A 27,376-nucleotide genomic window follows, 5' to 3' on the forward strand; every position below is an offset into this window, starting at 1 on the left:
CCCTCCTCTGGACTCTCTCCAGCAGCTCCATGCCTCTCTGCAGCAGATCCCTGGGGAGCCCAAAACTGGACAAAGTATTCCAGCAGCTGGTTCCTCCTCAGAAAATCCAAGCTGAAGGAAACCTCTGAAGGAGGTTTCAATTCAGTGCTCACTCTCCAGTTTGAAATCTCATCCCTGCTCTGACTGCAAGCACACTCTCTAGCAAGCATGACTAAGAGAGTTTGGAGAGAGGGAGTTAGCTGGCAGCTTCCTGACTCCGTTTTGCCTGCACTGTGTGATCTGTAGCACCATGTGGAGTCCACTTATTGCCTTTTGCTACGAGCTCAGGCACTCCTGCAGGCCCTGCATTCTGCTCCCTTAAGCCAGTGATGGAAACAGTGGGGTCAGAGTTTAAGAGTGAGGAGGTTTATGGCAATACAAACATTAACAAATAGCAGCAAGAGCAGTAGCAGGCTGGATCAGAGCAAGCTGGTGACAGCACATGAGTGCCTGGGGAAATTCAGTCAGACAGGAGGGAGAGATTAATGCAGGGAAACACTCAGTGCTCGGCTGCCTGTACGTGTCCTCACCAGCAGGAGCCAGGGAAATGCAGCAAGCTTCTCACAGTGCAGTGGGGAGAAAGGGTGCACAGGCTCACAGAATGTGAGGGGCTGGAAGGGAGCTGCAGAGAGCAGCCAGGCCAAGCCCCCTGCCAGAGCAGCAGCCCCCAGGGCAGCTCCCACAGCAACACATCCAGCTGGCTTTGCAATGCCTCCACACAAGGAGACTCCACAGCCTCTCTGGCCAGCCTGCTCCAGCCCTCTGCCACCCTCCCAGCCAAAAAGCTTTCCCTCCTCTTCCCCTGCCACCTCCTCTGCTCCAGCTGCCACCCAGTGCCCCTTGGGCTGGCCTTGCACAGCCCTCAGCAGAGCCTGGCTGCCTCCTCCCCACACTGCCCTGCACATCTTCAGCCCCAGCACTGAGGGCAGCCCTCAGGCTCCTCTGCTCCAAGCTCCAAGCCCCAGCTGCCTCAGCCTGGCCTCACAGGGACATCTTCCACTGCCTGCAGCAGCCTGGCGACTCTGCCATCGACTCTCTCCAGCCCTTCCCTCAGCTCCTTCTTGACCTGAGGGGCCCAGACCTGGCCACAAGATTCCAGCTGTGGCCTCCCCAGGGCAGAGCAGAGGGGCAGGAGAACCTCTCTGACCTCCTGCCCACAGCCCTTCTAATGCAGCCCAGGCTGCCCTAGGCCTTCTTGGCCAGCAGGGCACCTTGCTGGCTCAGGGGCATCCTCCTGCCCACCAGCACCCCCAGGCCCCTTTCCCCTACACTCAGAGGACAGGAGAAAATTCAGACTGCACAGCATCAGTGATGATGACAGACAGCAACCCTGTGTTAGCACTGGCACAGCTCATGAGGGCAATGATAAACGGGGATTAGTCACACCTGGACCTATCCATGGAGCAGCTCCAAGGCTGTGGTTCAGCATTGGGGCTACTCCCCACTTACTACACCTGTTAGTGAACAGACAAGCCCTGGGGGCAGCCAAGAAGCTGCTGGATTTGGGGTTGCACCACTAGCTATTACTGATGGGTAACACAGAGCAGGTGTGTGAGTGGAGCATGGCAGGGGCTGACCCCTCAGTGGCTGCAGCATTCAGACCAAAGGAACCTCAGATGCCATCTCCACCTGCCCACTGGAAAGTGCTGGCAGCCCTCACCCAGGCTGTGTGTGGAGTCTATGCTGTCTGCAACGAAACACTAAGGACTGTGGCACCATCTCTGCACCCATGGAGGGAAGGACCTCTCCAAGATGCAGGCCTGCTCCCTGTGATGCACAGACTTGGCAGGATCTGCCTGCTTTAAACAAGTTCCCTCACGTGTGGCTTTGGCAGTGGCTGCATCTGGTGCTGCTGCACACAGCTCTCGTGGGACTAGCAGTGCAACCACAGCGAGCTGCACCTTCCCAAACCCAGGACAAAGAAGAGACAGACAGTGGAGCCTAAGGTGATGCAGAGCAGTAATAGCAGGCTGGGGAAAGGAAAGGGAAGAGCAAGCAGTGGCTTTCTGGCAGCTCAGCTGAGGATAAGCAGGGATAAGCTGCAGGAAGCAAGGTGTTGCTTCCAAGGGGAGGAGGAGAGTTGCAAAGCTCCTGTCCTATCCAAGCTGGTCAGACATTACCTGCAAGCAGGAGGGGCCATCTGAAATCCTGTGTCTTGAAGCTTTTACCTGTTATGAACTGACTCAGCCAGTGTCCAAGGGAGGTAGGACAAGGGCCTGAGCTGCTCTCCTCAGAGGTAGCTCCAGTCCCTGCCTGTAACGCTGTTTCCAACAGGTTTGACTCCTGAGGTCCTCTTCCTGTGATCCCACACCAGCTCGGATTGCTGCTGCTCTTTCTGGGGCATGACAACTTAACTATTCCCTTCCCCCTTCAGGAATCTCAAGTGAAACGTTGAAAGGCTTCCAGTAGCTTACAAATGTTGTGCCATGGCTCCCACAGGTAGGCAGAAGCCAGCAGTGGGGGCAGCAAAGTTGATCAGCTCAGACTTGGAGCTCTGTGCCCGTCCTGCAGACCTCAGCTCACCCCAGCAGCACATTGCTGTGCCCACAGAGCCCCAGGGCACGCACATCTCCAGCAGCCCAGCGATCAAGGCTGTCTGACCAGAGGTGCTTGAAAGCTGCCTGTTCGAGTTCATGTCACGACAGACCGTACTAGTAGCAACACGTGTGCAAGGACCGGCAAGATAAGGTCAGGTGGGCAAACTTCAGCTAAGGTGGAACGGGGGCGTTCGCAGCTGCTCCTCTCTCCTTTTGCGGTTCGCTCGTCCTGTGGTGTCTGCTCCTGAGCCTTTCCCACCGATAATTGACAGTTTCCCTTCGGCTTTCATGCCTGCTCGTTAGACACGTCGGATTCCCGCTGCCTCGCCTCAGAAACCGCTCTCCTCCTCTGACTGGGACCCAGTTTCCCTCGACACCTTCTAAGAAACTGGGTCCCTGCAGCACCTGTCCCCTGCAGCAGCCGAGCCTTAGCTGACTTGGGCTCCCTTCTGCCCCTCTCGGTATCTGTTTCTCCTCCTCCTTCATCCTGGCACCTGAGCAGCGCTCCCGCGGGAGGAAGGCAGGGGAGGGAAGGAGGGTTGAGGCTGGGGGACGTAGCGGAAGAGTCGCCCGGAGGAGCTGCTGCTGTCGCCACCGACTCACAGCGACCCCCGACGCCTGCCCGCGGCCGGGCGCGCCGAGGCCGCGGCTCCAGCGCCGCTCGGCGCCGGGCCCTGCAGCGCCTCCCCGCGGCGGCCGCCCGGCGCCGCCCCCGCCTCCGCCGCTGCTGCCGCCGGGCGGGAGGTTTCGGTGGCTCGCTCCTCCTCGCCGGCCGCGGGATTCCTCTCTCCGGGTTTTCGAGCCCCCCCTTCACACCCGCCGCCGGAGCGGGACGGCGTGCGAGGGAGCGAGCGAGAGCCAGCGAGGCGGCGCGGATGCGCCCCGGCTCCCCGCGGCGGCGGCGGCGGCAGCAGCGGATGCTCGGCGGTGCGGCGGCCGCCGCTTCGCAGCCCGGGAGCCCGGCGCAGGGAGGGAGCTGAGGCGATGAGCCGCCCGCCGGCGGCCGCCCGCGAGTGACGGCGGCGGGGCAAGGAGCGGCGGCGAGGAGAGGAGGAGGAACAACAACAACAACATCGGGAGGGCAGCGAACCCTGCCAGTGCCCGCCGGAGCCCGGGGGAGCCCCGGCCGAGGGCTCGGCCATGCCCTTCGCCAAGCGGACCGTGGAGCCGCAGCGGCTGTGCCGGCGGCAGCCCGCCGCCTCCGTGCTGGAGGAGAGCTGGGGAGCGGAGCCGCCGCCGCCGCCGCTGCGGGACGCGCCGCCCGAGGAGCCGGGGACGGCGGGCGAGGGCGCGGAGGCAGCCGGCGGCGGGGAGAGGGAGTCGGCGGCGGTGCTGATGGTGCTGGACCTCTGCTCGGTCAGCAACGTGGCCTTGTCACGGATCCTCCGGCAGCTTTCCGACGTGGCCCGGCACGCCTGCACCCTCTTCCAGGAGGTGGAGGCTGACATCCAGGGCACCCACCGCCGCGTCCGGGCGCTCCACGGCCGCATCGCCGGGCTGCAGGGAGCTGTGCGCGGCCTCGACCCCAAGCAGGAGGCAGTGCGTAAGTACCGCGGAGATGGGGCGGACCGCAGCCCGGGCTGGCGGGGGAAGCCGCCCCTCGGTAACCCTCCTTGCAAAGTTTGGGGCCGGAGCCGGTGCGGAGGGAGCCCCGGCGGCAGGGTGGGGAAGGGCCGTGCCGCGGGCGGGCGGGTCGGGTCGGTGGGTGCCGCTGGGCGCCGCGGCGATGCCGGCGGGAGGGATGATGTCAGTGGTTTGTGCCTTACGTAAGGAGCTGGCTGGCGGGGCTCTCGGGGCGCATCTTCTGCAAGCCAAGGGTTTGGCCGGCAGACGTCTGTCAGCCGGGCTCCGAGGGGGCTGGCGGGGATGAGCCCCCCCGGCCCCGGGCATCTTTGGAGCTTATCCCCTTTGCCAGCCTCTCCCCCTTCGCCGGGCGGATTTGTCTTCCCCTTTCAATGCGTCTCTGACTTCCCGGTCGAAATTTTTAAGCTCTCTAGTAGAAATAATGAAGCTATTCTGTCGTCGGCCAACTTTCGGGGCCATAAAGCAAGCAAGTTCAGTTAATTACTTCTTTCTGTTTAAAGAGCGGCCCCGAAGAACCGGCAGTCGGGGGCGAGAGGGGAGGGAAGGAAAAAGATCTAAGGCAGTGTGCGACTTGTGCTGGGAGCAGTTAAGTGCTCGAATGCTGCTTCTCCACCCAAACATGAAAAGCGGTGACAGGCTCCGCAGCCCCTACCAGCTGCTGATTTGTGCTGGCTGCGGCTTCGCCTCCACAGCAGCCTGATGGTTTCGTGCTCTCACGGCCGCGTACGCTTCCCAGGGTGGTTTTTGGATAGCTGAGGCAGCGGCTTGGAAGTCTGGAGTAGCAAAGATTGCTGCCTGGCTTTTGATGTCTCGCTCAGGGAAAAGCAGTGGCTTCGAAGGGGGCATTCGGCTTACTTTGTGCCTTCTGCTGTTCCCCTCTAAACCCCGAGTACCTCCAGTGGATGCAGTGGAGTGAATTTGGCTTACTTGGTGCCTTCTGCTGTTCCCCCCTAAACCCCGAGTACCTCCAGTGGATGCAGTGGAGTGAATTTGGCTTACTTGGTGCCTTCTGCTGTTCCCCTCTAAACCCCGAGTACCTCCAGTGGAGTGAATTTGGCTTACTTGGTGCCTTCTGCCGTTCCCCTCTAAACCCCGAGTACCTCCAGTGGATGCAGTGGAGTGAATTTGGCTTACTTGGTGCCTTCTGCTGTTCCCCTCTAAACCCCAAGTACCTCCAGTGGATTGAATTTGGCTTACTTTGTGCCTTCTGCTGTTCCCCTCTAAACCCCGAGTACCTCCAGTGGATTGAATTTGGCTTACTTTGTGCCTTCTGCTCTTCCCCCCTAAACCCCGAGTACCTCCAGTGGATGCAGTGGATTGAATTTGGCTTACTTTGTGCCTTCTGCTCTTCCCCCCTAAACCCCAAGTACCTCCAGTGGATTGAATTTGGCTTACTTTGTGCCTTCTGCTCTTCCCCCCTAAACCCCAAGTACCTCCAGTGGATGCAGTGGAGTGAATTTGGCTTACTTGGTGCCTTCTTGCTCTTCCCCTCTAAACCCCCAGTACCTCCAGTGGATGCAGTGAAGTGAATTTGGCTTACTTGGTGCCTTCTGCTGTTCCCCTCTAAACCCCAAGTACCTCCAGTGGATTGAATTTGGCTTACTTTGTGCCTTCTGCTGTTCCCCTCTAAACCCCGAGTACCTCCAGTGGATTGAATTTGGCTTACTTTGTGCCTTCTGCTCTTCCCTCCTAAACCCCGAGTACCTCCAGTACCTCCAGTGGATTGAATTTGGCTTACTTTGTGCCTTCTGCTCTTCCCCCCTAAACCCCAAGTACCTCCAGTGGATTGAATTTGGCTTACTTTGTGCCTTCTGCTCTTCCCCCCTAAACCCCAAGTACCTCCAGTGGATGCAGTGGAGTGAATTTGGCTTACTTTGTGCCTTCTGCTCTTCCCCCCTAAACCCCAAGTACCTCCAGTGGATTGAATTTGGCTTACTTTGTGCCTTCTGCTCTTCCCCCCTAAACCCCCAGTACCCCCAGTGGATGCAGTGGAGTGAATTTGGCTTACTTGGTGCCTTCTTGCTCTTCCCCTCTAAATCCCCAGTACCTCCAGTGGATGCAGTGGATTGAATTTGGCTTACTTTGTGCCTTCTTGCTGTTCCCCCCTAAACCCCAAGTACCCCCAGTGGATGCAGTGAAGTGAATTTACCCCGAGTGTGCCCTCCTCTAGGTGTTTTTAACGACTTAAGAAAAGAAAGTCGTGCTCTGCGTTTCTTCCCCTTTGGGACGGTGTGGGACATGAGCAACTCCTCGCGGATCAGCGAAGCCCTGCTGATTCACGGAGTCAAGCCTTAAAGTCAGCGAAGCTGCGCTGATTAACAGAATCAAGCCTCAAGTGTTCGGCGGCATTTAAACTACATCGTCGGCAGCTGTGGAGTGGCTTTGCTGGTGATGCATTAATATACATCAGCTGTGGAGCAGACCCGAGGCGGCGGGGAGGCTCTGTGCGGTTTGAGGACGGGTGTGTAATCAGAGCAGGGTGCTGGGGCTGCGTTTGGGAGCCGCGGTGAGAGGGAGGGAGGGAGGGAAGGAAGGAGGCTTGGCCGATGCGGCGAGGAAACGAAACTCCGCGCACGGCGTTCCCCTCGCTGGGAGTCTCCGGAGCTGAGCAACTGTGGGTATGTCGTGTGGGTAAGTGAGAGCAGAGCTTAGCCCTTCTAATCCCTCCGGCTTTTCCCTTTCTGGATTGTGCAAGTGCAGCTTGTTTTCGGTGCACGCTGCAAACCCTTGAAATTACAGCACAGTTATGTCATCTGCTTAATTAGAGAGTCTGGCTCTCCCCTTCTGATGATAAATGCAGGCTCCGCTGCTCTGGTGGTGTTCTTTCTGCTTGCACTTAAAGCCTCCTCTCTTTAGGAAAGGCAGAGACTTTCGGTCATGGTCTTCCTGCCACCCTCCCTTCTTGCTGCCTCCTCCTCCTCCCCCTCCCTGTGCCGCTCAGCGCCGCTTGTAGGGTTGCAGATGTCCCAGGGCTGGCCGGCCGAGGGCTGTTCCACAACGCAGGGCTCTGCCGCTACCTGTCCTCCGGGAGGTGTGCGCCTTGCCTCCGGCCATACAGCTGCTCTCAGGCACATCACCCCAGCCCTCGTCGCTCCTCTCTGTGCAGTGCTGTGCCACACGTGCTTCAAAGGTGAAAGGAGGTTGTGGAGAGGCTGCTGCTGGTCTCTCCTCCCAGGTAATTAGAGACAGAACAAGAGGGGATGGCCTCAAGCTGTGACTGGGTAGGGTTAGACTGGACAGTAGGAAACACTTTTCCTAGCAGGAGTGGTCAGGGATTGGCACAGGCTGGCCAGGGAGGTGGTGGAGTCACCAAGCCTGGATGTGTGTAAAGGTGGTTTAAATGTGGCGCTTGGGGACATGGTTTTGGGGTGAGCTTTGTAAAGTAGGGTTAATAGATGGACTTGGTGATCCTGAGGGTCTGTTCCAACCTGTTTCTGTGACTCTATCTCCATACCACCCCGAGGTGCAGGAGCAGTCAGCTCCAGCTGCTTTTATTCCCCATCCTCAGTGCTGTCCCAGCACAGCTGTGTTTGCAGAGTGCTGCATCTGACCATCTCAAACAGAACCTGGAGCTGAACTGCACTACTCTGCACATCATCTCCTCACCCCCCCACCCCCCAAATCCATGCACACCCACAGCAGCCTCTCCCTTTGGCCTCCAGAATGCTCAGTGTTCCCAAGGCATGGTTAGAAGCTGCCTGGCAGGAGGCTGCCCATCCTTGCTGTAGTGTTTAATGACAGTGTGGCTTCTCCTTGCTGGGCTGGCACCTCCTCCTCCATTATGACTTGCAGCAAGACTATGCTAATGTTTGTGTTAGGCATGAAGTGCCTACACAATTCCCTCCTGATGCTATTACACTCAAGTCACACTGCACCCAGTTGTGAGCAGATGGTCACAGGCCTGCCCCAGACCTTACCAGCATCACATTAAGGCATGCTGAGAGCAATCATGGGGATGCTGAGGTGGCTTCTCTGCTCTCTTTTGGCAGTCCAGTGCTAAATGGCACCTTTCAGCCTTAACTCAGGACTGGCTGGAGGTTTGGACTTGCACCAGGAAGAACAAGCTGGTGACAGGCATGGAGTCACAGCATCCAAGCCATGCCCCTGATGGTCACATTGCATTTGCTGTGCAGCAGCAGTGGAGGTGCTGAGCTGCATCCAAGCCATGCCTGTGATGGTCACATTGCATTTGCTGTGCAGCAGGAGTGGAGGTGCTGAGCTGCATCCAAGCCATGCCTGTGATGGTCACACTGCATTTGCTGTGCAGCAGGAGTGGAGGTGCTGAGCTGCATCCAAGCCATGCCTGTGATGGTCACACTGCATTTGCTGTGCAGCAGGAGTGGAGGTGCTGAGCTGCATCCAAGCCATGCCTGTGATGGTTACATTGCATTTGCTGTGCAGCAGCAGTGGAGGTGCTGAGCTGCATCCAAGCCATGCCTGTGATGGTCACATTGCATTTGCTGTGCAGCAGGAGTGGAGGTGCTGAGCTGCATCCAAGCCATGCCTGTGATGGTCACACTGCATTTGCTGTGCAGCAGGAGTGGAGGTGCTGAGCTGCATCCAAGCCATGCCTGTGATGGTCACATTGCATTTGCTGTGCAGCAGGAGTGGAGGTGCTGAGCTGCATCCAAGCCATGCCCGTGATGGTCACATTGCATTTGCTGTGCAGCAGGAGTGGAGGTGCTGAGCTGCATCCAAGCCATGCCTGTGATGGTCATACTGCATTTGCTGTGCAGCAGCAGTGGAGGTGCTGAGCTGCATCCAAGCCATGCCTGTGATGGTCACATTGCATTTGCTGTGCAGCAGGAGTGGAGGTGCTGAGCTGCATCCAAGCCATGCCTGTGATGGTCACATTGCATTTGCTGTGCAGCAGGAGTGGAGGTGCTGAGCTGCATCCAAGCCATGCCTGTGATGGTCACATTGCATTTGCTGTGCAGCAGGAGTGGAGGTGCTGAGCTGCATCCAAGCCATGCCTGTGATGGTCACATTGCATTTGCTGTGCAGCAGGAGTGGAGGTGCTGAGCTGCATCCAAGCCATGCCTGTGATGGTCACACTGCATTTGCTGTGCAGCAGGAGTGGAGGTGCTGAGCTGCCTGGTATGTTAGTGCCCTGACCGCTTTGTAAGCCCTCAGTTTGAACCTGCTGGGCTCTCTTGCCACAGTGAGGCATTCTTGGTGTTTTAACATCCAGCACAACATAGTGGTTTGAGCATAATGCTACCAGACATGCCCTAGATACTGAGCTGTGCCACTGGAAGGCCTTTTTTTCTCCATGCTTCACAAGCCAGCTGGATTCTGAGATGTGTTTTGAAGGCACAGCCTGGGTGAGGAAGAGGAATAAAGGGCTGGCACCCTCTCAGGAGCTGCTGGAGCCAGTGGTTACAGAGGGCCTTCCCTGTCCCCTGCCCAGAATGTGATTCCTTGGCAGTCACAGAGGTGATGCAGGAGGGGAGGGCAGGAGGAAAGGAGATCTCTTGGAAGTAGCATGGTCTGGGATTTCACCCAAGAATGGGGGATTTTACACTGAGAAATTAATTCCAGTGGCCTTTTTTCCACCCCCAGTGATGTTTATCACTGCCACTGTTATTTCCTCAAGCCCTGAAGGTTCTGAGCTGTGTTGCTGTGGAAGTGGTGAACATGACTTGCAGCACTGGCTCTGCTTTACTGTAAGGAAAGGACTTCAGCTCCTCTCTGAGCTCCTCCTGGAGGTATTTGCCTGTGTGGTGCTCTTTGGGTGTTGCCACTGTTCAGGAAGTGTGGAAAAGCTGCTTGCAGCTGCCCAGATTCAGTCCTTCACTGGGCCCAGCCAGGTCACCTTCAGAAACTCCAGGCACCTCGCCTCTGCCTTCCCAGGTGCTGCTTGTGCTTTCATCTGTGCTCTGAGCCTCTGGCCAGCTAACCTCTTGCAAATCTGAAGCCTTTCCCACCCTCTGAGTGGAAGTGAAACAAGGGTGAGAAATGTTTTCCTGCTCAGCTCCTTGAACTAACTGCTTTGCCCTCCTGCCACTCCAAGTGCTTTACTGCTTTTCATCATGAGCAAGCTCCAGGGGCTGCTCCTAAAGCAGAACCATGTGGGAGTGACAGGGTTGTTGTCAGGCTGCCTGCTGCTCAGGGTTTTCCTGACTGCCAAGCAAGAGAGCTGAGTGGTGTGGTGCTGCCCTGTTCTGTTATCAGGTGCTTGATTATCTTGGGTGATACAGGGAAAGATTGGAGAAGGGGTGGTGGAAGCCTCATCCCTGGAGGTTTTGAAGGCCAGGCTGGAGGTGGCTGTGAGCAACCTGCTGTAGGGTGAGGTGTCCCTGGCCATGGCAGGGGGTTGGAACTGGATGATCCTTGAGGTCCCTTCCAACCCCTCCCACTGTGTGATTCAGTTTCAAGGATCAGATTCTGGCTGGTCTGGCAGAGATGTGCAGTGCTGGGGAGAACAGAGGGGAAGCTCTCCCTTGCTGCTCCCTAACATCATCTGGTCCCATGCTCTCCTTTCTGGCACAGGCAGGCTGTTAAGTGTGGCTGTTGGGAAGGCAGCACCTTGCACTTTCTCTCTCAGAACTGGGTAGCCAAAGAGATCAAAGCTGGGGAGGGACTTTTGAGGGGGTCAAGGAGTGATAGGACTGGGGGGGGTGGAGCAGAACCAGAAGTGGGGAGGTTGAGATTGGATGTGTGGGAGAAGTTGTTGCCCATGAGGGTGGTGAGAGCCTGGCAGAGGTTGCCCAGGGAGGTGGTGGAAGGTTTTTGCAGCCAGGCTGGCTGTGGCTGTGAGCAACCTGCTGCAGTGTGAGGTGTCCCTGGCCACGGCAGGGGGGTTGGAACTGGCTGCTCCTTGAGGTCCCTTCCAGCCCTGACCATTCTGTGTTTCTCTGAGTGCTGGATTTGTGTGCAGACCTGGGGCTGGCTGCCTCTGCTGTCCTCTGGAAGGATGACTCCTCAGTTCAGGGCCCCACAAGTGGAACATTGTCCCTCTCAGAAACCGATGATGTAAAACCATCTTGCTTGCCGAATCAATTGGCAGTGAGCAGGCAGCAGCAGCGGACTTTGAAAGGCCTCATTAACAAGATCCTCTTTGCACCCTGGCATCCCAGAGAATTCCACACATTCCAGGCTTGCCTTTTTCCCCCTCCTCCCCCCCCCCCCCCCCCTTTTTCCTTTCTCTTTGGAAAGCATCAATGTGTTACCCAGCAGCCAGGCTTCCTAGAAGCTGTGTGGTTTGCCTGCTCTGTATCTCCGCTGCTCCACTTCTCCTCCCTGTGCTTGCAGTTAGCCACAGAGCCGCTTAGGAGCGTGGAGATCTCTGCCCTTCAGAGGGTCCCCCTCTGCTGCAGTGAGCTTTGCTTCTTCCCTGAGGTGTCAGGATTGAGATGAGAAAAGGCAGCTGTGCATAGATTGAGCACTGGTTTAGGCTCCACCTGAATTTGGGCCGTTTGAAGTCAAGTTCCAGGCACCAGTGGTGTCCCCCAGGGATCAGTGCTGGGCCCCATCCTCTTTAATATCTCCATTGATCATCTGGATGAGGGGATTGAGTCAGCCATCAGTAAATTTGCAGATGACACCAAGTTGGGAGCAGATGTTGGTCAGTTAGAGGGCAGAAGGGCTCTGCAGAGGGACCTTGACCGACTGGACGGATGGGCAGAGTCCAACAGGATGGCATTCAACAAGTCCAAGTGCCAGGGGCTGCACTTTGGCCACAGCAACCCCATGCAGAGCTACAGGCTGGGGTCAGAGTGGCTGAGAGCAGCCAGGCAGAGAGGGACCTGGGGGAACTGGTTGATGGTAGGCTGAACATGAGCCAGCAGTGTGCCCAGGGGGCCAAGAAGGCCAAGGGCATCCTGGCCTGCATCAGGAAGAGTGTGGCCAGCAGGAGCAGGGAAGTCCTTGTGCCCTGTGCTCAGCACTGGTTAGGCCACCCCTTGAGTCCTGTGTCCAGTTCTGAGCCCTTCAGGTTAGGAAAGATGTTGAGCTGCTGGAAGGTGTCCAGAGAAGGGCAACAAAGCTGGGGAGGGGTCTGGAGCACAGCCCTGGGAGGAGAGGCTGAGGGAGCTGGGGTTGCTTAGCCTGCAGAAGAGGAGGCTCAGGGGAGACCTTCTTGCTGTCTGCAACTCCCTGAAGGGAGGTTGTAGCCAGGTGGGGGTTGGTCTCTTCTGCCAGGCACCCAGCCCCAGAACAAGAGGACACAGTCTCAAGCTGTGCCAGGGGAGGTTTAGGCTGGAGGTGAGGAAGAAGTTCTTCCCAGCAAGAGAGATTGGCCATGGGAATGTGCTGCCCAGGGAGGTGGTGGAGTCCCCATCCCTGGAGGTGTTCAAGAGGGGACTGGATGTGGCACTTGGTGCCATGGTCTAGTCATGAGGTCTGTGGTGCCAGGTTGGACTGGATGATCTTTGAGGTCTCTTCCAACCTTGTTGATTCTGTGAAGTTACCTAGAAGAGCCCTGGCATAGTTCCACTTTTGCTTTCAGTCTCTTTCCCTGGGAGTTTGGGTTGGTTTGGTTATTTTGTTGCAGTGATGTTGGGTTTGGGTTTGCTCTTTTGGTTTGTTTGGTGTAGAGGGTTTTCTTTGTGTGTGTTTGTTGTGGTTTCTTTACACACTGTTTGGGTTTTGAGCGCTGCAGGGAAAGGTTGAGTCCATTGTAAGGTTTCTCTGTGCCTTCTGCCAGGCTCCTGCAAAACATAGGCTCATCAGGTGATGCCTCTCCTCCTCTTTGACTCCATGTGCTGAAGTCTCAACTGTGGCTAAAATGGAATCTAGAGATCATAGAATCACAGAATGGTCAGGGCTGGAAGGGACCTCAAGGCTCAGCCAGTCCCAACCCACCTGCCATGGCCAGGGACACCTCACACTGCAGCAGGTTGCTCACAGCCACAGCCAGCCTGGCTGCAAACACCTCCAGGCAGGAGGCTTCCACCACCTCCCTGGGCAACCTCTGCCAGGCTCTCACCACCCTCCTGGGCAACAACTTCTTCCTCACATCCAAGCTCAATCTCCCCACTTCTAGTTTTGCTCCATCCCCCCCAGTCCTATCACTCCCTGACCCCCTCAAAAGTCCCTCCCCAGCTTTCTTGGAGCCCCCTTCAGACCCTGGAAGGCCACCAGAAGGTCTCCTGGGAGCCTTCTCCTCTCCAGCCTGCACAACCCCAACTCCCTCAGTCTGTCCTCACAGCAGAGCAGCTCCAGCCCTCTGCTCCTCCTCCTGGCCCTTCTCTGGGCACCTTCCAGCTCTGCTTCCATCTAGGGCTAAAGCTGCACCTTCAGGCTGTGCCAGGCTGTCTGTTGGTGAGCATCCTTGCAGAGATCCTCAGGCAGGTTTGTAAGACCTTGAGAGTAGGTGGCAAGAGAAAAGGAGCAGGTTGAGCAGATAAGTGTTGTGCTGTATCACAGCTCCACAAAGTCCCTAGAGAATTGAAAGTGCAGTTTTCACTCTCTGGATTTTCTGTGGCACTGAGGTGCAAGTGCAAGCCTCCATGGCTCTGCCATATCTATGTAAAGGTATCTCAGGTACTTCTCTACAGCTCCCTGAGGGCAGGTTGGAGTGAGGAGGGGGCAGCCTCTGCTCCTTGGTGGCAAGGGACAGGAGCAGAGGAGATGGTTCCAAGCTGCACCAAGGGAGGTTCAGGCTGGATCTCAGGAAATATTTCTTCCCTGGAAGGGCTCTCAAGCATTGGAGTGCTCTGCCCAGGGCAGTGCTGGAGTCCCCATCCCTGGGGGTGTTGCAGCAGTGTGTGGAGCTGGTGCTGGGGGACATGGTTTGGTGCTGACCCTGCAGTGCTGGGTCAAAAGTTGGGCTGGATGAGCTTGGAGCTTTCTTCCAACCAGACAGATTCTGTGGTTCTGGACACAGATTTCTAGCTGGCCTTAACTCTGTGGTGGTGCTCTCTAGTGTGTGAAAGCAGTGTAAGGGCAGTCACACTGCAGAGGTAGCCACTAATGTAGCCTGGGGAACGTGAGGCACAAGGATGCACTCAGAGCTCCCTTTGTACATTCAAGGCCTCTTCCCTGTCCAATCCTTGCTGTCTGCAGAGTAAAACCCTCCACAGAACAAGCAGAGCTGGATGCTGGCTGAGGCAATCCATGGCTTTCAGCTTTGTGCCTTGCACCTGCCCAAGTGGAAATGCCCCGGGGTCTCCACTTGTCCTTGTGGAAGAGGAGAAAGGCTTTGGGCTTTGCTTGCCGGGTGTGAGGTGGTTTGGGGTCGGGCTGGCTGCTGCACGCTGCTCTGTGTTAGAGGACTCTCACCCCTGCGGTGCACTCCACTGCAGCTTGCCCAGGAATGCAAACAGCCCGAGTTGTGGGTGTGGGAAAGCAGGAGAGTTTCCTCGGTGCTTGGGGTCTGAATGCAGAGGGCTGACAGCAAATTAGCAGCCGAAAAGAGCAGGAGGCCAAAGCTTTCTTCCTTACTTCTCCTCTTGTCAGGACAACAAAGGATCAGAGGAAGAAAAACCTGCTCCTGTGAGGATCCCCATCCCCACCTTACCATAGCTAGAGCACCATTAGCTGGAGTGTCCCCATGCAGGAGGAAGAGTCCAGGTCTTTGTTTACAGACCAGCAACAGGAGCCCTTTTACCCATGAGCTGGACCAGTCAGGGGCTGGCCTGGTCTTGGTCATCCACTTAGCAGGTGATCTAGGAGGGGAGGGGATGGGATTTGTCAGGTGGCTTTGGCAGGGATGTAGTGCTTTGGGAGCTGGCTGGCTGGAAAGCAGGCTCTGGGCTCTTTGCAGGTGCAAGCAGAGTGTCAGCTCCTTTGTCCTGCCCAGGTCAGTGAGGCTCTCAGCGTGCCCAGTGCTCAGGGGGGTTCCCCAGCCCTTACCTGGCACAGCCTGCCTGGGAACAGATGACCAGCAGGCAGAAGTGGTTTTAGAGTCATAGAATTGTCAGGGTTGGAAGGGATCCTCAAGGATCATCCACAGAATCACAGAAACCTTCAGGTTGGAGCAGAGCCTCAGGATCACCAAGCCCAACCATTCACCCTGCTCTGCAAGGGTCACCCCTAAAACAGAGCCCCAAGCACCACATCCAAACCACCCTGAAACACAGCCAGGCTTGGGGACTCCACCACCTCCCTGGGCAGCACATTCCAGACCCTGACCACTCTTGCTGGGGAAAAGGTTTCCTACTGCCCAGTCTAACCCTACCCAGCCACAGCTTGAGGCCATTCCCTCTTGTTCTGGCACTAATCACCTGTGGGAAGAGACCAGCAGCAGCCAGTCCCAACCCCCCTGCCATGGGCCAGGGACACCTCACGCTGCAGCAGGTTGCTCACAGCCACATCCAGCCTGGCCTTAAAACCAACCCCCCCAGGGATGAGGCTTCCACCACCTGCCAGGGCAACCTGTTCCAGTGTCTCACCACCCTCCTGGTTTTCCTCTGAAGCCATTCCCAAACTTTGTGGATGCTGCCAAATCTCTTGCATTTGGTCTTCCACTGGTGGAGTATGGAAAGCCTTTGCTGTTCTGTTCCTTGCTTTTCATCCCACATCCCACACTAATGCAACAGGTTTGGACTGTTTGGGTTTGGGGGTGCTGGGTTGTTTGGGGGGGGTGGTTTGTTGTCTTTTTTTTGCCAGGCAAAAGCCCTCATATCCCAAAGTATTCCAAGCTGGATTCCCACCTCACTCTGTAATCTCAGAATCAGGGGTGGAACCTCACACTCAAGAGCCAAGCAAAAGGTTTTCCAGTGCCTTTATTAGGAATCCTGCTGGAAGCAGCTTCAATCTTTTCAGACCACCGAGGTCTCCTTTGCACAGGAGTCAGAAACTGCAGAGGAGAAATAGGCTCAGGGCTGTAAACAGCTCACACTTGCTGGGAATCCCGTGGCTTTAGCAGAGATGCTTCCCTCAGCCCCTTTAAAGTCCCATGGTTCTGCTTAGGAGCCCCTTTACAATGTCAAGAAACCCGAGAGGAGCCTTTCCAGGGAGACAATGGATTCCTTCCCTGGCTGACAGGGGGGAGCTCTGGAGAGCAAGATGCAAGCAGGCTCTGATAGCTTCCTGAGGGCACGGGGAGGTCATTCACCTGTTGATTCACATGCATGGCTTCACGGTGAACAGAAGGAAGAACCTCTGTAATTAACTGGGAACTGCTTGGGAGAGTGGATCCCAGAGCCCCCAAGCTGCTGCAGGCAGTGGAAGATGTCCCTGTGAGGCCAGGCTGAGGCAGCTGGGGCTTGGAGCTTGGAGCAGAGGAGCCTGAGGGCTGCCCTCAGTGCTGGGGCTGAAGATGTGCAGGGCAGTGTGGGGAGGAGGCAGCCAGGCTCTGCTGAGGGCTGTGCAAGGCCAGCCCAAGGGGCACTGGGTGGCAGCTGGAGCAGAGGAGGTGGCAGGGGAAGAGGAGGGAAAGCTTTTTGGCTGGGAGGGTGGCAGAGGGCTGGAGCAGGCTGGCCAGAGAGGCTGTGGAGTCTCCTTGTGTGGAGGCATTGCAAAGCCAGCTGGATGTGTTGCTGTGGGAGCTGCCCTGGGGGCTGCTGCTCTGGCAGGGGGCTTGGCCTGGCTGCTCTCTGCAGCTCCCTTCCAGCCCCTCACACTGTGTGGTTCAGTTTCAAGGGTCAGATTCTGGCTGGTCTGGCAGAGATGTGCAGTGCTGGGGAGAACAGAGGGGAAGCTCTCCCTTGCTGCTCCCTAACATCATCTGGTCCCATGCTCTCCTTTCTGGCACAGGCAGGCTGTTAAGTGTGGCTGTTGGGAAGGCAGCACCTTGCACTTTCTCTCTCAGAACTGGGTAGCCAAAGAGATCAAAGCTGGGGAGGGACTTTTGAGGGGGTCAGGGAGTGATAGGACTGGGGGGGATGGAGCAGAACCAGAAGTGGGGAGGTTGAGATTGGATGTGAGGAAGAAGTTGTTGCCCATGAGGGTGGTGAGAGCCTGGCAGAGGTTGCTCAGGGAGGTGGTGGAAGGTTTTTGCAGCCAGGCTGGCTGTGGCTGTGAGCAACCTGCTGCAGTGTGAGGTGTCCCTGGCCATGGCAGGGGAGGTTGGGACTGGCTGCTCCTTGAGGTCCCTTCCAGCCCTGACAATTCTAAGCTGAGGGGAGCACAGCTGCTTGGGGAAACAAAAGCCCTGCTCTCACACATTTCCTTCACACACCACTGGACGTGCACCCAAAGCAGGCAGAGATCCCCAGGGAGCTCTCGGAAGCGATGCTACAGTGCCCAGAGCGGGGTTAAAAATAGGCCTGGCTGCTGGGAATCATGCACACAAGCCTCTGAAAAGCTTCCTTGCAGGCCTCTGTGGTCTGAGTCAGAGAGCTGGGGCTCTCACAGGCTGCTCCTTCCAAGCACCAGGCATCTCCACGTAATCAGAGGCTGACATCAGACTCTGGGTTGGAACTCCTTGAGCTGCGAGGCTGTGAAGAGGAGCAGCAGCAGCAGCTCTCTGTGTTACTCACTGTGGATGCTGGGGGAAGGCTTTTCCCCCACCCCATTTCCTTTGATGTATTAGCAGCAAGAGAAGGGAGCCTTGTGCTTCAGCCCTAATTGCTTCTCCTCTTTGAATTTCTATACCAATGTGTGAGGAACTGCAAAGGGAGATAGGGGAATGTATAAGGAGTTCAAAAAGGCAGGGCTCAGAGCATGATTAAAATAAGAGATAGCAGGCAGTGTGGTGCTGGCTGGGGCTGAAATCCCTGCCTCAAATGCTTTCCACTTCCATTCTCATCACATCTGACTGCCTCCAGTGCAGGGCTCCCTTCAGCAGCTGGCATGGTTTTAGGGGAGACTTTACAGCAGATCCATTCCCAACCTCTTCTAAACTCAAGACTCACACTGGGCAGTCTTTCCTCTTGGACAATCTTTTTCTGTGTCCAGTTCTGGGCCCCTCAGGTTAGGAAAGATGTTGAGCTGCTGGAAGGTGTCCAGAGAAGGGCAACAAAGCTGGGGAGGGGTCTGGAGCACAGCCCTGGGAGGAGAGGCTGAGGGAGCTGGGGTTGCTTAGCCTGCAGAAGAGGAGGCTCAGGGGAGACCTTCTTGCTCTCTGCAACTCCCTGAAGGGAGGTTGGAGCCAGGTGGGGGTTGGTCTCTTCTGCCAGGCACCCAGCCCCAGAACAAGAGGACACAGTCTCAAGCTGTGCCAGGGGAGGTTCAGGCTGGGTGTTAGGAAGTTCTTCCCAGCAAGAGAGATTGGCCATGGGAATGTGCTGCCCAGGGAGGTGGTGGAGTCCCCATCCCTGGAGGTGTTTAGGAAGAACCTGGATGAGGCACTTGGTGCCATGGTTGAGTTGATCAGATGGTGCTGGGTGATAGGTTGGACTGGATGATCTCCAAGGTCTTTTCCAACCTGGTTAATTCTATTCCTATTCTATTCTAATGCTTTCTTGGCTGAAGGCAGGAAGAAAGACATAGAGATGGGAAGCTAATGAAGTGAAGGGGAAAAAGACCTGGGGGTCCTGGTGGATGGGAGGATGCCCCTGAGCCAGCAAGGTGCCCTGGTGGCCAAGAATGCCAAGGACAGCCTGGGCTGCATTAGAAGGGCTGTGGGCAGGAGGTCAGAGAGGTTCTGCTGCCCCTCTGCTCTGCCCTGGGGAGGCCACAGCTGGAATCTTGTGTCCAGGTCTGGGCCCCTCAGGTCAAGAAGGAGCTCAGGGAACAGCTTCAGAGAGTCCAGCCCAGAGCCACAAAAATGATTAGAGGAGTAGAACATCTCCTTATGAGGAGATCCTGAGGGAGCTGAGGGCTCTGTAGCTCGGAGCAGAGGAGCCTGGGGGTGACCTCATTGCTGTTGATAAAGAGGTGCAGGGTGAGTGCCCAGGGGATGGAGCCAGGCTCTGCTGGGTGCTGCCCAATGCCAGCACTAGGGGCAGTGGTGGAAGCTGAGGCATAGGAAGTGCCATGGAATCAGGAGGAAATATTTTATCCCCTGTGAGGGTGGCAGAGGGCTGGAGCAGGCTGGCCAGAGAGGCTGTGGAGTCTCCTTGTGTGGAGGCATTGCAAAGCCAGCTGGATGTGTTGCTGTGGGAGCTGCCCTGGGGGCTCCTGCTCTGGCAGGGGGCTTGGCCTGGCTGCTCTCTGGAGCTCCCTTCCAGCCCCTGGCACTCTGTGATTTAACCACAGCAGGAACTGTGCTTCGTGGCACTGCCTTGTGGATTCCCAGCTCAGGATGACCTCCCCTTGTTCCTCCTAAACAGGATCACTGTAATTCTTCCAAAGCCACTGTGGTTTTCTCCTCCTTTTCAGCTGCCAGGGCAGCAGGACTTTGAACTGCAGCCCCTCAGACTGAGTGCCTTGAGGACGTTTGGAGGAGCTGTCTTGCTGCTGTGTGGCTGTGAGGAAGGAGAAGGAGCATAGGGTGGTGTGTTTGGGCTGGCAATGTGCACAGCTCCATCAGGGTTCTGCAGCTTGCCCCCTCCTCTTGGCTTCTCAAAGTTGGCTTTGTGCTGCTTTTGCTTAGCCTGACAATGTTTGAACAGAGCTTTAAGTGGGCCTGGATGGGAGGGCAAGCTGTGGGGGTGGAGGGGAGGTGCTGCTCCAACTGGATGTGAGGAAGAAGTTGTTGCCCATGAGGGTGGGGAGAGGCTGGCAGAGGTTGCCCAGGGAGGTGGTGGAAGCCTCCTGCCTGGAGGTGTTTGCAGCCAGGCTGGCTGTGGCTGTGAGCAACCTGCTGCAGTGTGAGGTGTCCCTGGAGGTGTCCAAGAGGGGATTGGATGTGGCACTTGGTGCCATTGTTTAGTTAGTCCTGAGGTGTTGGGTGACAGGTTGGACTTGATGATCTTTGAGGTCTTTTCCAACCTTATTGATTCTGTGACTCTATGTCCCTGGCCATGGCAGGGGGGTTGGGACTGGCTGAGCCTTGAGGTCCCTTCCAACCCTGACAACTCCATGGTTCTGTGTTGCTTGCTTTGTTATTCCTGAGATGCTGCTGATGCTGCTGAGGGGCTGCAGCCATGGGTAGGCTCAGTGCTGTAGGAGCAGCCTGGGGTGCAGTGCAGACTTTTGAGGGGGTCAGGGAGTGATAGGACTGGGGGAGGGATGGAGCAAAACTAGAAGTGGAGAGATTGAGCTTGGATGTGAGGAAGAAGTTGTTGCCCAGGAGGGTGGTGAGAGCCTGGCAGAGGTTGCCCAGGGAGGTGGTGGAAGCCTCCTGGCTGGAGGTGTTTGCAGCCAGGCTGGCTGTGGCTGTGAGCAACCTGCTGCAGTGTGAGGTGTCCCTGGCCATGGCAGGTGGGTTGGGACTGGCTGAGCCTTGAGGTCCCTTCCAGCCCTGCCAATTCCATGGTTCTGTGTGTCCATGGCTGCAGGATTTGGGCATTTTTAGGGCTGAAATGCACAGACTGAAAAGTTGCTCTTCATGCACTGGCCCTGGGTTGCTTTAAAGGCAAATGTGGACTCTGTCTGTGTGTGCACTCAGTTTTGCTTAGTGTTTTTGTTGCTGTGGCTTGCAGGATAAAGAGGTCCAGTTCCTGGCATGGGAATGATCCTGGCTTTCTGGTGGGGTAGCTTTTTGGGGGTGGCTTTTTAGTGATGTTTTGTGCACAGGAGGATGCTCAAGAGATGAGTACCAGCTCAGTGCTCCAAAGCCAAAGGAGGGTCTCATGGCTTGAAGCACTTCCACGTGCCCAGAGTCTTATCCTGGGGGTTACATTGCTCTGCTCAGTCCAGGGTCTGAGCACAAACATCTATTTGTTCTTTCCCTCTTTGGTTTTCCTCTGTCTGGGAGTTTTGTCATCCTTGTCCTAAAAGACTTCTGGCTGCACAGCACAGATCCTGCTGCTTTGGGCTGGGCTTTAACACAGCTCCCCTGACCTTCCTGTACCCCAGCATGCTGAAGAGCTTCAGCCTTCCCTATCCACTCTGTTCCCTTGCAACAAGCATTGCTGCAGGGACCTGAAGTCTTGGTCTCTACATCCAGTTCCCTGGGGTCTTGCAGGCACTGAGCAAGCCAAAGCTCAGCTTGCCCTATAAAATGGATTAAGGACTAGGCTGAATCAAGAGGATTGTGGCCAGCAGGGCATTTGATAAGCTTGGAGGCCCTGGGGAAACCTACCTGAGGTTTCCTTTCCCTCTTTCTGCTGTGGAGCTGTGGGGCTCAGTTGGCAGTGCCACGTGGAACCCTGCAAGGCCCCTGCCAGCCCAGTCCTGGCCAAGCACAACATGGACACTGGAATGTGGCTTTGCAACTCTCATTGTGAGCTTGGGGAGTGAGGCTCCTGGTTTCATCCTGACCAGGAAACCACATCAGAGGTCTGTCTGCTGTCCTGCAGCCCTCTTCCTTCCTGCTTTCCTATGCCATTTATAGCAGCAAGTGAGCTGTGTCTCCCACCTCCCCTTCTCCCCTTCCCTGACAGCCTGCTTAGCAGTTTTGGAGACACAGAGTGGCTGAGGCTTTGTCTTCTGCTCTCTCTTTGAGACCTAGCTGCTGTCCAAGGCAACACCTTCCCTTGCATAATGTTGGTGTGCAGCTCATGCTGCCCTGCCCGTGGCCTGTGCAGCCTCCAGGAGGATGGTGTTGCTGTGTGGGACAGGAGTTGGCAACAGGATGGGAGTGGATGAGGAAGCACTTTGGCCTTCCTCAGTGTGTGGATTGCTGAGCAGCTCCCCAGCAGCCAGCAGTGCCCTCCTGCAGCCCAGCACACAGCTGCCTGCTGGGCTGCAGCCAGAGGAGTGTGGGCAGCAGGGCAGCAGAGGGGATTCTGCCCCTGGGCTCTGCTCTGCTCAGACCTCACCTCCAATCCTGCCTCCAGCTCTGGGGTCCCCAGCAGGAGAAGGACACAGAGCTGCTGGAGGGAGGCCAGAGGAGGCCACCAAGATGCTCCCAGGGCTGGAGCAGCTCTGCTGTGAGCACAGGCTGAGGGAGCTGGGGCTGTGCAGCCTGCAGAGAAGGCTCCAGGGGCAGCTCAGAGCTGCCTGCCAGGAGCTGAAGGCATCCTGCAGGAAGGCTGCAGAGAGACTTTGGCTGAGGGGGGCTGGAGCCAGGCCCAGGGGGAATGGTTTGGAGCTGAGGCAGAGCAGGGGCAGAGTGGAGCTGAGGCAGAAGTTGTTGAGGGTGAGGGTGGTGAGAGTGTGGCACAGGCTGCCCAGGGAGGCTGTGGCTGCCTCCTGCCTGGGGGTGCTGAAGGCCAGGCTGGCTGAGGCCTTGAGCAGCTGAGTGGAGCTGAGAGGTGTCCCTGGGCATGGTGGGGAGCTTGGGGGAGCTGAGCTCTGAGCTCCCTTCCAGCCTGAGCCATCCTAGAATTCTGTGACAAGGAGATAACCTTTGTGCTGCTCCTCTGCCTCATTCTCCACAGGTGCTGAAGCAACACTGAGGTCAGGGCAGTCACTTCCCCACGGTGCTGCTGTGGCTGACACTGTGACTGTGCAGCAGGGAGGGCACTGCAGGAAGCAGAAGCACAGAGAGTGGGCATTGCCCTTGGGGAAGCTGTGAGCAGAGCCAGCTCAGGAGGCAGCTCATGCCTGATTCCATCGGTCCCTTGACCCCTAGAAATGTCATGGTGTGAAGTGTGTCCCCCCAGGGGCTCTGCAGGTTGCTGTTCCTCAGCTCTGGGGCATGCTGCCAGCCACACTCCTGCTTCTCAGAGCTGACAGCACACAAGCAAGGAGGCTGAGCTGGGTGTGTGGTGAAAGGAAGGTACTTGTGCAGGTACCTCACCTGCACAGACATAAACCTGGCTAGGCTGAGACCCTGCCATAGAACTGTCAGGGCTGGAAGGCAGCTCAAGGAGCAGCCAGTGCCAACCCCCCTGCCATGGCCAGGGACACCTCACACTGCAGCAGGTTGCTCACAGCCACAGCCAGCCTGGCTGCAAACACCTCCAGGCAGGAGGCTTCCACCACCTCCCTGGGCAACCTCTGCCAGGCTCTCACCACCCTCATGGGCAACAACTTCTTCCCCACATCCAATCTCAATCTCCCCACTTCTGGTTGTGCTCCATCCCCCCCAGTCCTATCACTCCCTGACCCCCTCAGAAGTCCCTCCCCAGCTTTCTTGGAGCCCCCTTCAGACCCTGGAAGGCCACCAGAAGGTCTCCTGGGAGCCTTCTCTCCAGCCTGCACAACCCCAACTCCCTCAGTCTGTCCTCACAGCAGAGCAGCTCCAGCCCTCTGCTCCTCCTCATGGCCCTTCTCTGGACACCTTCCAGCACCTCCAGACCCTTCCTGGCACAGAGGCTCCAGAGCTGGCCCCAGAGCTCCAGCTGTGGTCTCAGCAGAGTGGAGCAGAGGGGCAGAATGCCCTCCCTGGCCCTGCTGGCCACACTTCTCTTGCTGCAGGCTCTGCTTGGCTCTCTGGGCTGCAAGTGCTCCCTGCTGGCTCCTGTGGAGCTTCTCCTCCCCCAGCACCCCCAATCCCATTTCTTCAGGGTTGCTCTATCACACCAAGAGTGCTTCTGTCCTTCGTGGGGCCCTGTGCTTCTTCCTGGTGCAGGCAGGACCCCCTGGGTGAGGTTCCTCAGCCCCCCTTCAGCAGGCAGCATTTCCCCTTGGAGAGCTGCAGCTGACCTGAGGCTGGGCTGACTTGTGTGGCTGCCAATCCATCCTTGGAGGCCTGGCTGAGAGAGGAGCTTTGAGCCTTCCTTACCCCTCCAGACGATGTGTCCTGGTTAATTACAGTCGTGTCAGGATGGGGCTGTACCTTGGGACTGCCTCTAATTAAAAACCAGTGCTGGGAAGTGTAATAAACCTCTGCTGTCTGGCTGCTGAGTGCTCAGGCTGTGCTTGCTCCTCAGCTGCTCTACCCAGCTTCAGCCAGAGAAGGGCCTCCTGAGCTTCCCACCTGCACTGGTGCAGGATGGATACCGGGGAGGGGGTGGAAGCCTCCTGCCTGGAGGTACTTGCAGCCAGGCTGGCTGTGGCTGTGAGCAACCTGCTGCAGTGTGAGGTGTCCCTGGCCATGGCAGGGGGGTTGGGACTGGCTGAGCCTTGAGCTCCCTTCCAGCCCTGACCATTCTGTGCTTGGGGTTCCCTCTTCTGCCAGCCTGGGCTTGGCCTCTTTGCTTGTCACAGCTTGCCCTTGATGCCAGGCTTTGGGAAGAGGTTTGTGTGAGTGCTGGTGTGGGAGGAACTCCTGCAAGTGGTGGAGCTGAGGCTGGGCTTGGGGCAGGGGGAAGGCTGAGGCTGGGCTTGGGGCAAGGGGAAGGCTGGTGGGGTGAGGCTGAGGCTGGGCTTGGGGCAGGGGATGGCTGAGGCTGGGCTTGGGGTGGGGGAAGGCTGAGGCTGGGCTTGGGGTGGGGGAAGGCTGAGGCTGGGCTTGGGGTGGGGAGGTGTAGGCTGAGGCTGGGCTTGGTTTGGGGATGGCTGAGGCTGGGGATGGCTGAGGCTGGGCTTGGGGCAGGGGATGGCTGAGGCTGGGCTAGCTGAAGCTGGGCTTGGGGCAATGGAAGGCTGAGGCTGGGCTTGCTTGGGGTGGGGATGGCTGAGGCTGGGCTTGCTTGGGGTGGGGATGGCTGAGGCTGGGCTTGCTTGGGGTGGGGATGGCTGAGGCTGGGGAAGCTGAGGCTGGGCTTGGGGCAGGGGATGGCTGAGGCTGGGCTTGGGGCAGGGGATGGCTGAGGCTGGGCTTGGGGCAGGGGATGGCTGAGGCTGGGCTTGGGGCAGGGGATGGCTGAGGCTGGGCTTGGGAAGCTGAGGCTGGGCTTGGGGCAGGGGATGGCTGAGGCTGGGCCTGCTTGGGGTGGGGATGGCTGAGGCTGGGGAAGCTGAGGCTGGGCTTGGGGCAGGGGATGGCTGAGGCTGGGGAAGCTGAGGCTGGGCTTGGGGCAATGGAAGGCTGAGGCTGGGCTTGCTTGGGGTGGGGATGGCTGAGGAAGCTGAGGCTGGGCTTGGGGTGGGGGAGGCTGAGGCTGCCCCAGTCTTGTGGCAAAGCCCTGACCATCCCTGTGCAATGTTGAACTGAGAAGACCTTTGGGTGGGGTGGTCTTGTTTTGATTCTTTCTGCTCCCCCCTGCCCCTTTGCCCTGCCCACTCACCTGGGCTGCAGTCTGTCACCTGTTGCCCTGGAGCTTTCCTGGGACTCTCAGATCACAGCAGCAGCAAAGTGCCTGCATGGCCAATCTCTGGGCTGCAGCAGCAGCAGCCAGGAGCTCTGCCAGCCACGCTCTGGGCTGGCAGTGGCTGGGGGGGTGCAGGTGGGGGGAGCCCCAGCCCTCCGTGGTGCCCATCTGTTAGCAGCCTGTTTCAAGGTGATTAATGGGAGAGCTGCAAGAACTGCAGTGGCTTTTGCTGCTCCACAGCTGAATCTGTCACTGTTAATCTCTTGCAGCATTAAAAGCTTAATGCAGTAAATCTGATGTTATGGGAAGCTGCAGCTTTGCTTTTGCTGCCATCACCTTAGTGCCTTACTGACCTCAGTGCCAGGGAAAGTGATGGAGCAGATCATCCTGGGGGCAATCACTGCACACCTGAAGGATGGCCAAGGGATCAGGCCCAGCCAGCAGGGATTTAGGAAGGGCAGGGTCTGCCTCACCAACCTGGAGTCCTGTGTCCAGTTCTGGGCCCCTCAGGTTAGGAAAGATGTTGAGCTGCTGGAAGGTGTCCAGAGAAGGGCAACAAAGCTGGGGAGGGGTCTGGAGCACAGCCCTGGGAGGAGAGGCTGAGGGAGCTGGGGTTGCTTAGCCTGCAGAAGAGGAGGCTCAGGGGAGACCTCATTGCTGTCTACAACTACCTGAAGGGAGGTTGGAGCCAGGTGGGGGTTGGTCTCTTCTGCTAGGCACCCAGCCCCAGAACAAGAGGACACAGTCTCAAGCTGTGCCAGGGGAGGTTTAGGCTGGAGGTGAGGAAGAAGTTCTTCCCAGCCAGAGAGATTGGCCATGGGAATGTGCTGCCCAGGGAGGTGGTGGAGTCCCCATCCCTGGAGGTGTTCAAGAGGAGACTGGATTTGGCATTGGAGCCATGGTTTAGTAGTCAGGAGGTGTTGGGTGCCAGGTTGGACTTGATGATCTCTGAGGTCTGTTCCAACCTTATTGGTTCTATGGTTATTAACCTGATGTTTCCTGCTCCTCCCCAAGCACAGCTGAGGCCCTGCAGGTAGCATTCACCTGCAGAATCACTGAGTGCAAGGGGCTGGAAGGGCCCTGGAGAGATCATCCAGTGCCAACCCCCCCTCCCTGGCCAAAGCAGCCTCACCTAGGGCAGGCCGCAGACTCTTTCAATGGCAAGAGTGAAACCTCTTCAAGGAAGAGGTGCTCCAGCATAAAGGGCTTTGGGGAGGCTTGAAGTTGAGTTGGGATTCTGGAGGGGATATGAGCAGAGCAAGGTGTGTTAGGAGACAAACCTTTCCCAGACTGCTAACAGAGGCTGGGAAAGGCACAAGCAGGGTCTGGAGGTGGAAGTTCTTTGCTGTGCCTTGGGGGGACATCAGCAGACCTGCCTCAGCAGTGCTGCTGGCATGTACCAGGGTAGAGTGGCTCAGGTTGGAAGAGACCTCAGAGCTCATCTCCCCCAAGCTCCCCACCATGCCCAGGGACACCTCTCAGCTCCACTCAGCTGCTCAAGGCCTCAGCCAGCCTGGCCTTCAGCACCCCCAGGCAGGAGGCAGCCACAGCCTCCCTGGGCAGCCTGTGCCACACTCTCACCACCCTCACCCTCACCAACTTCTGCCTCAGCTCCACTCTGCCCCTGCTCTGCCTCAGCTCCAAACCATTCCCCCTGGGCCTGGCTCCAGCCCCCCTCAGCCAAAGTCTCTCTGCAGCCTTCCTGCAGGATGCCTTCAGCTCCTGGCAGGCAGCTCTGAGCTGCCCCTGGAGCCTTCTCTTCTGCAGGCTGCACAGCCCCAGCTCCCTCAGCCTGTGCTCACAGCAGAGCTGCTCCAGCCCTGGGAGGATCTTGGTGGCCTCCTTTGGCCTCCCTCCAGCAGCTCTGTGTCCTTCTCCTGCTGGGGACCCCAGAGCTGGAGGCAGGATTGGAGGTGAGGTCTGAGCAGAGCAGAGCCCAGGGGCAGAATCCCCTCTGCTGCCCTGCTGCCCACACTCCTCTGGCTGCAGCCCAGCAGGCTGAATGTCATGGCAGGAGTGGGGACTGTGTGCTGCAGCAGGCTGACACTCTGGGAAACAAACAGGTGAGCAGCCAGGGAAGGAAAATTGCTTTCTTAATCCAGCTGCTGGTGTTGGAAAGGATCAAAGAAACCATAATGAGTGAGGATCTTCCTTTCACCAAAGGAAATTTCAGAAGAATGAGTCAATGAAGCAGCAGTTTACTCAAGATCTGTAGGAGGCTTGTAAAATGGTATTAATCTGCCTCACCTTTCTAATCCAGGTCTGCAGCTTTGATCCTTTCAGTGGAGGTGGAGATCCCCATTCTTGCATGTGCAGTGG

The 27,376-nt window shown here is 57.3% G+C and overlaps 2 protein-coding genes across 2 annotated transcripts in view; both read left to right on the forward strand.

Annotated features, from left to right (window-relative positions):
- The first annotated feature begins 3,474 nt into the window (after positions 1–3,474).
- LOC128897633 (actin remodeling regulator NHS-like) lies at positions 3,475–4,860 on the forward strand. Its single transcript, XM_054166149.1, has 2 exons — positions 3,475–4,119; positions 4,661–4,860. The coding sequence occupies exons 1-2, from the start codon at positions 3,717–3,719 to the stop codon at positions 4,858–4,860; spliced, it is 603 nt and encodes a 200-aa protein (XP_054022124.1). The 5' UTR covers positions 3,475–3,716.
- A 1,846-nt stretch (positions 4,861–6,706) lies between these two features.
- Positions 6,707–27,376, forward strand: part of LOC104304755 (actin remodeling regulator NHS) — a 145,132-nt gene continuing 124,462 nt past the window's right edge. Inside the window, 1 exon segment of the mRNA XM_054166150.1 lies at positions 6,707–6,791. Within this exon segment, the coding sequence (XP_054022125.1) occupies positions 6,707–6,791 (85 nt within the window).

Source organism: Dryobates pubescens, chromosome 12 (assembly GCF_014839835.1).
Source record: "Dryobates pubescens isolate bDryPub1 chromosome 12, bDryPub1.pri, whole genome shotgun sequence".
In the NCBI taxonomy this organism is placed as follows: domain Eukaryota; kingdom Metazoa; phylum Chordata; class Aves; order Piciformes; family Picidae; genus Dryobates; species Dryobates pubescens.

What these genes read in the sequence shown, in the direction of transcription:
- LOC128897633 (XM_054166149.1), top strand. Translation starts at nt 3,717, where the DNA reads ATGCCCTTCGCCAAGCGGACCGTGGAGCCGCAGCGGCTGTGCCGGCGG. An exon ending in CCCCAAGCAGGAGGCAGTGC is followed by an intron (nt 4,120 to 4,660) that starts GTAAGTACCGCG and finishes TTCTGTTTAAAG; the next exon opens with AGCGGCCCCGAAGAACCGGC.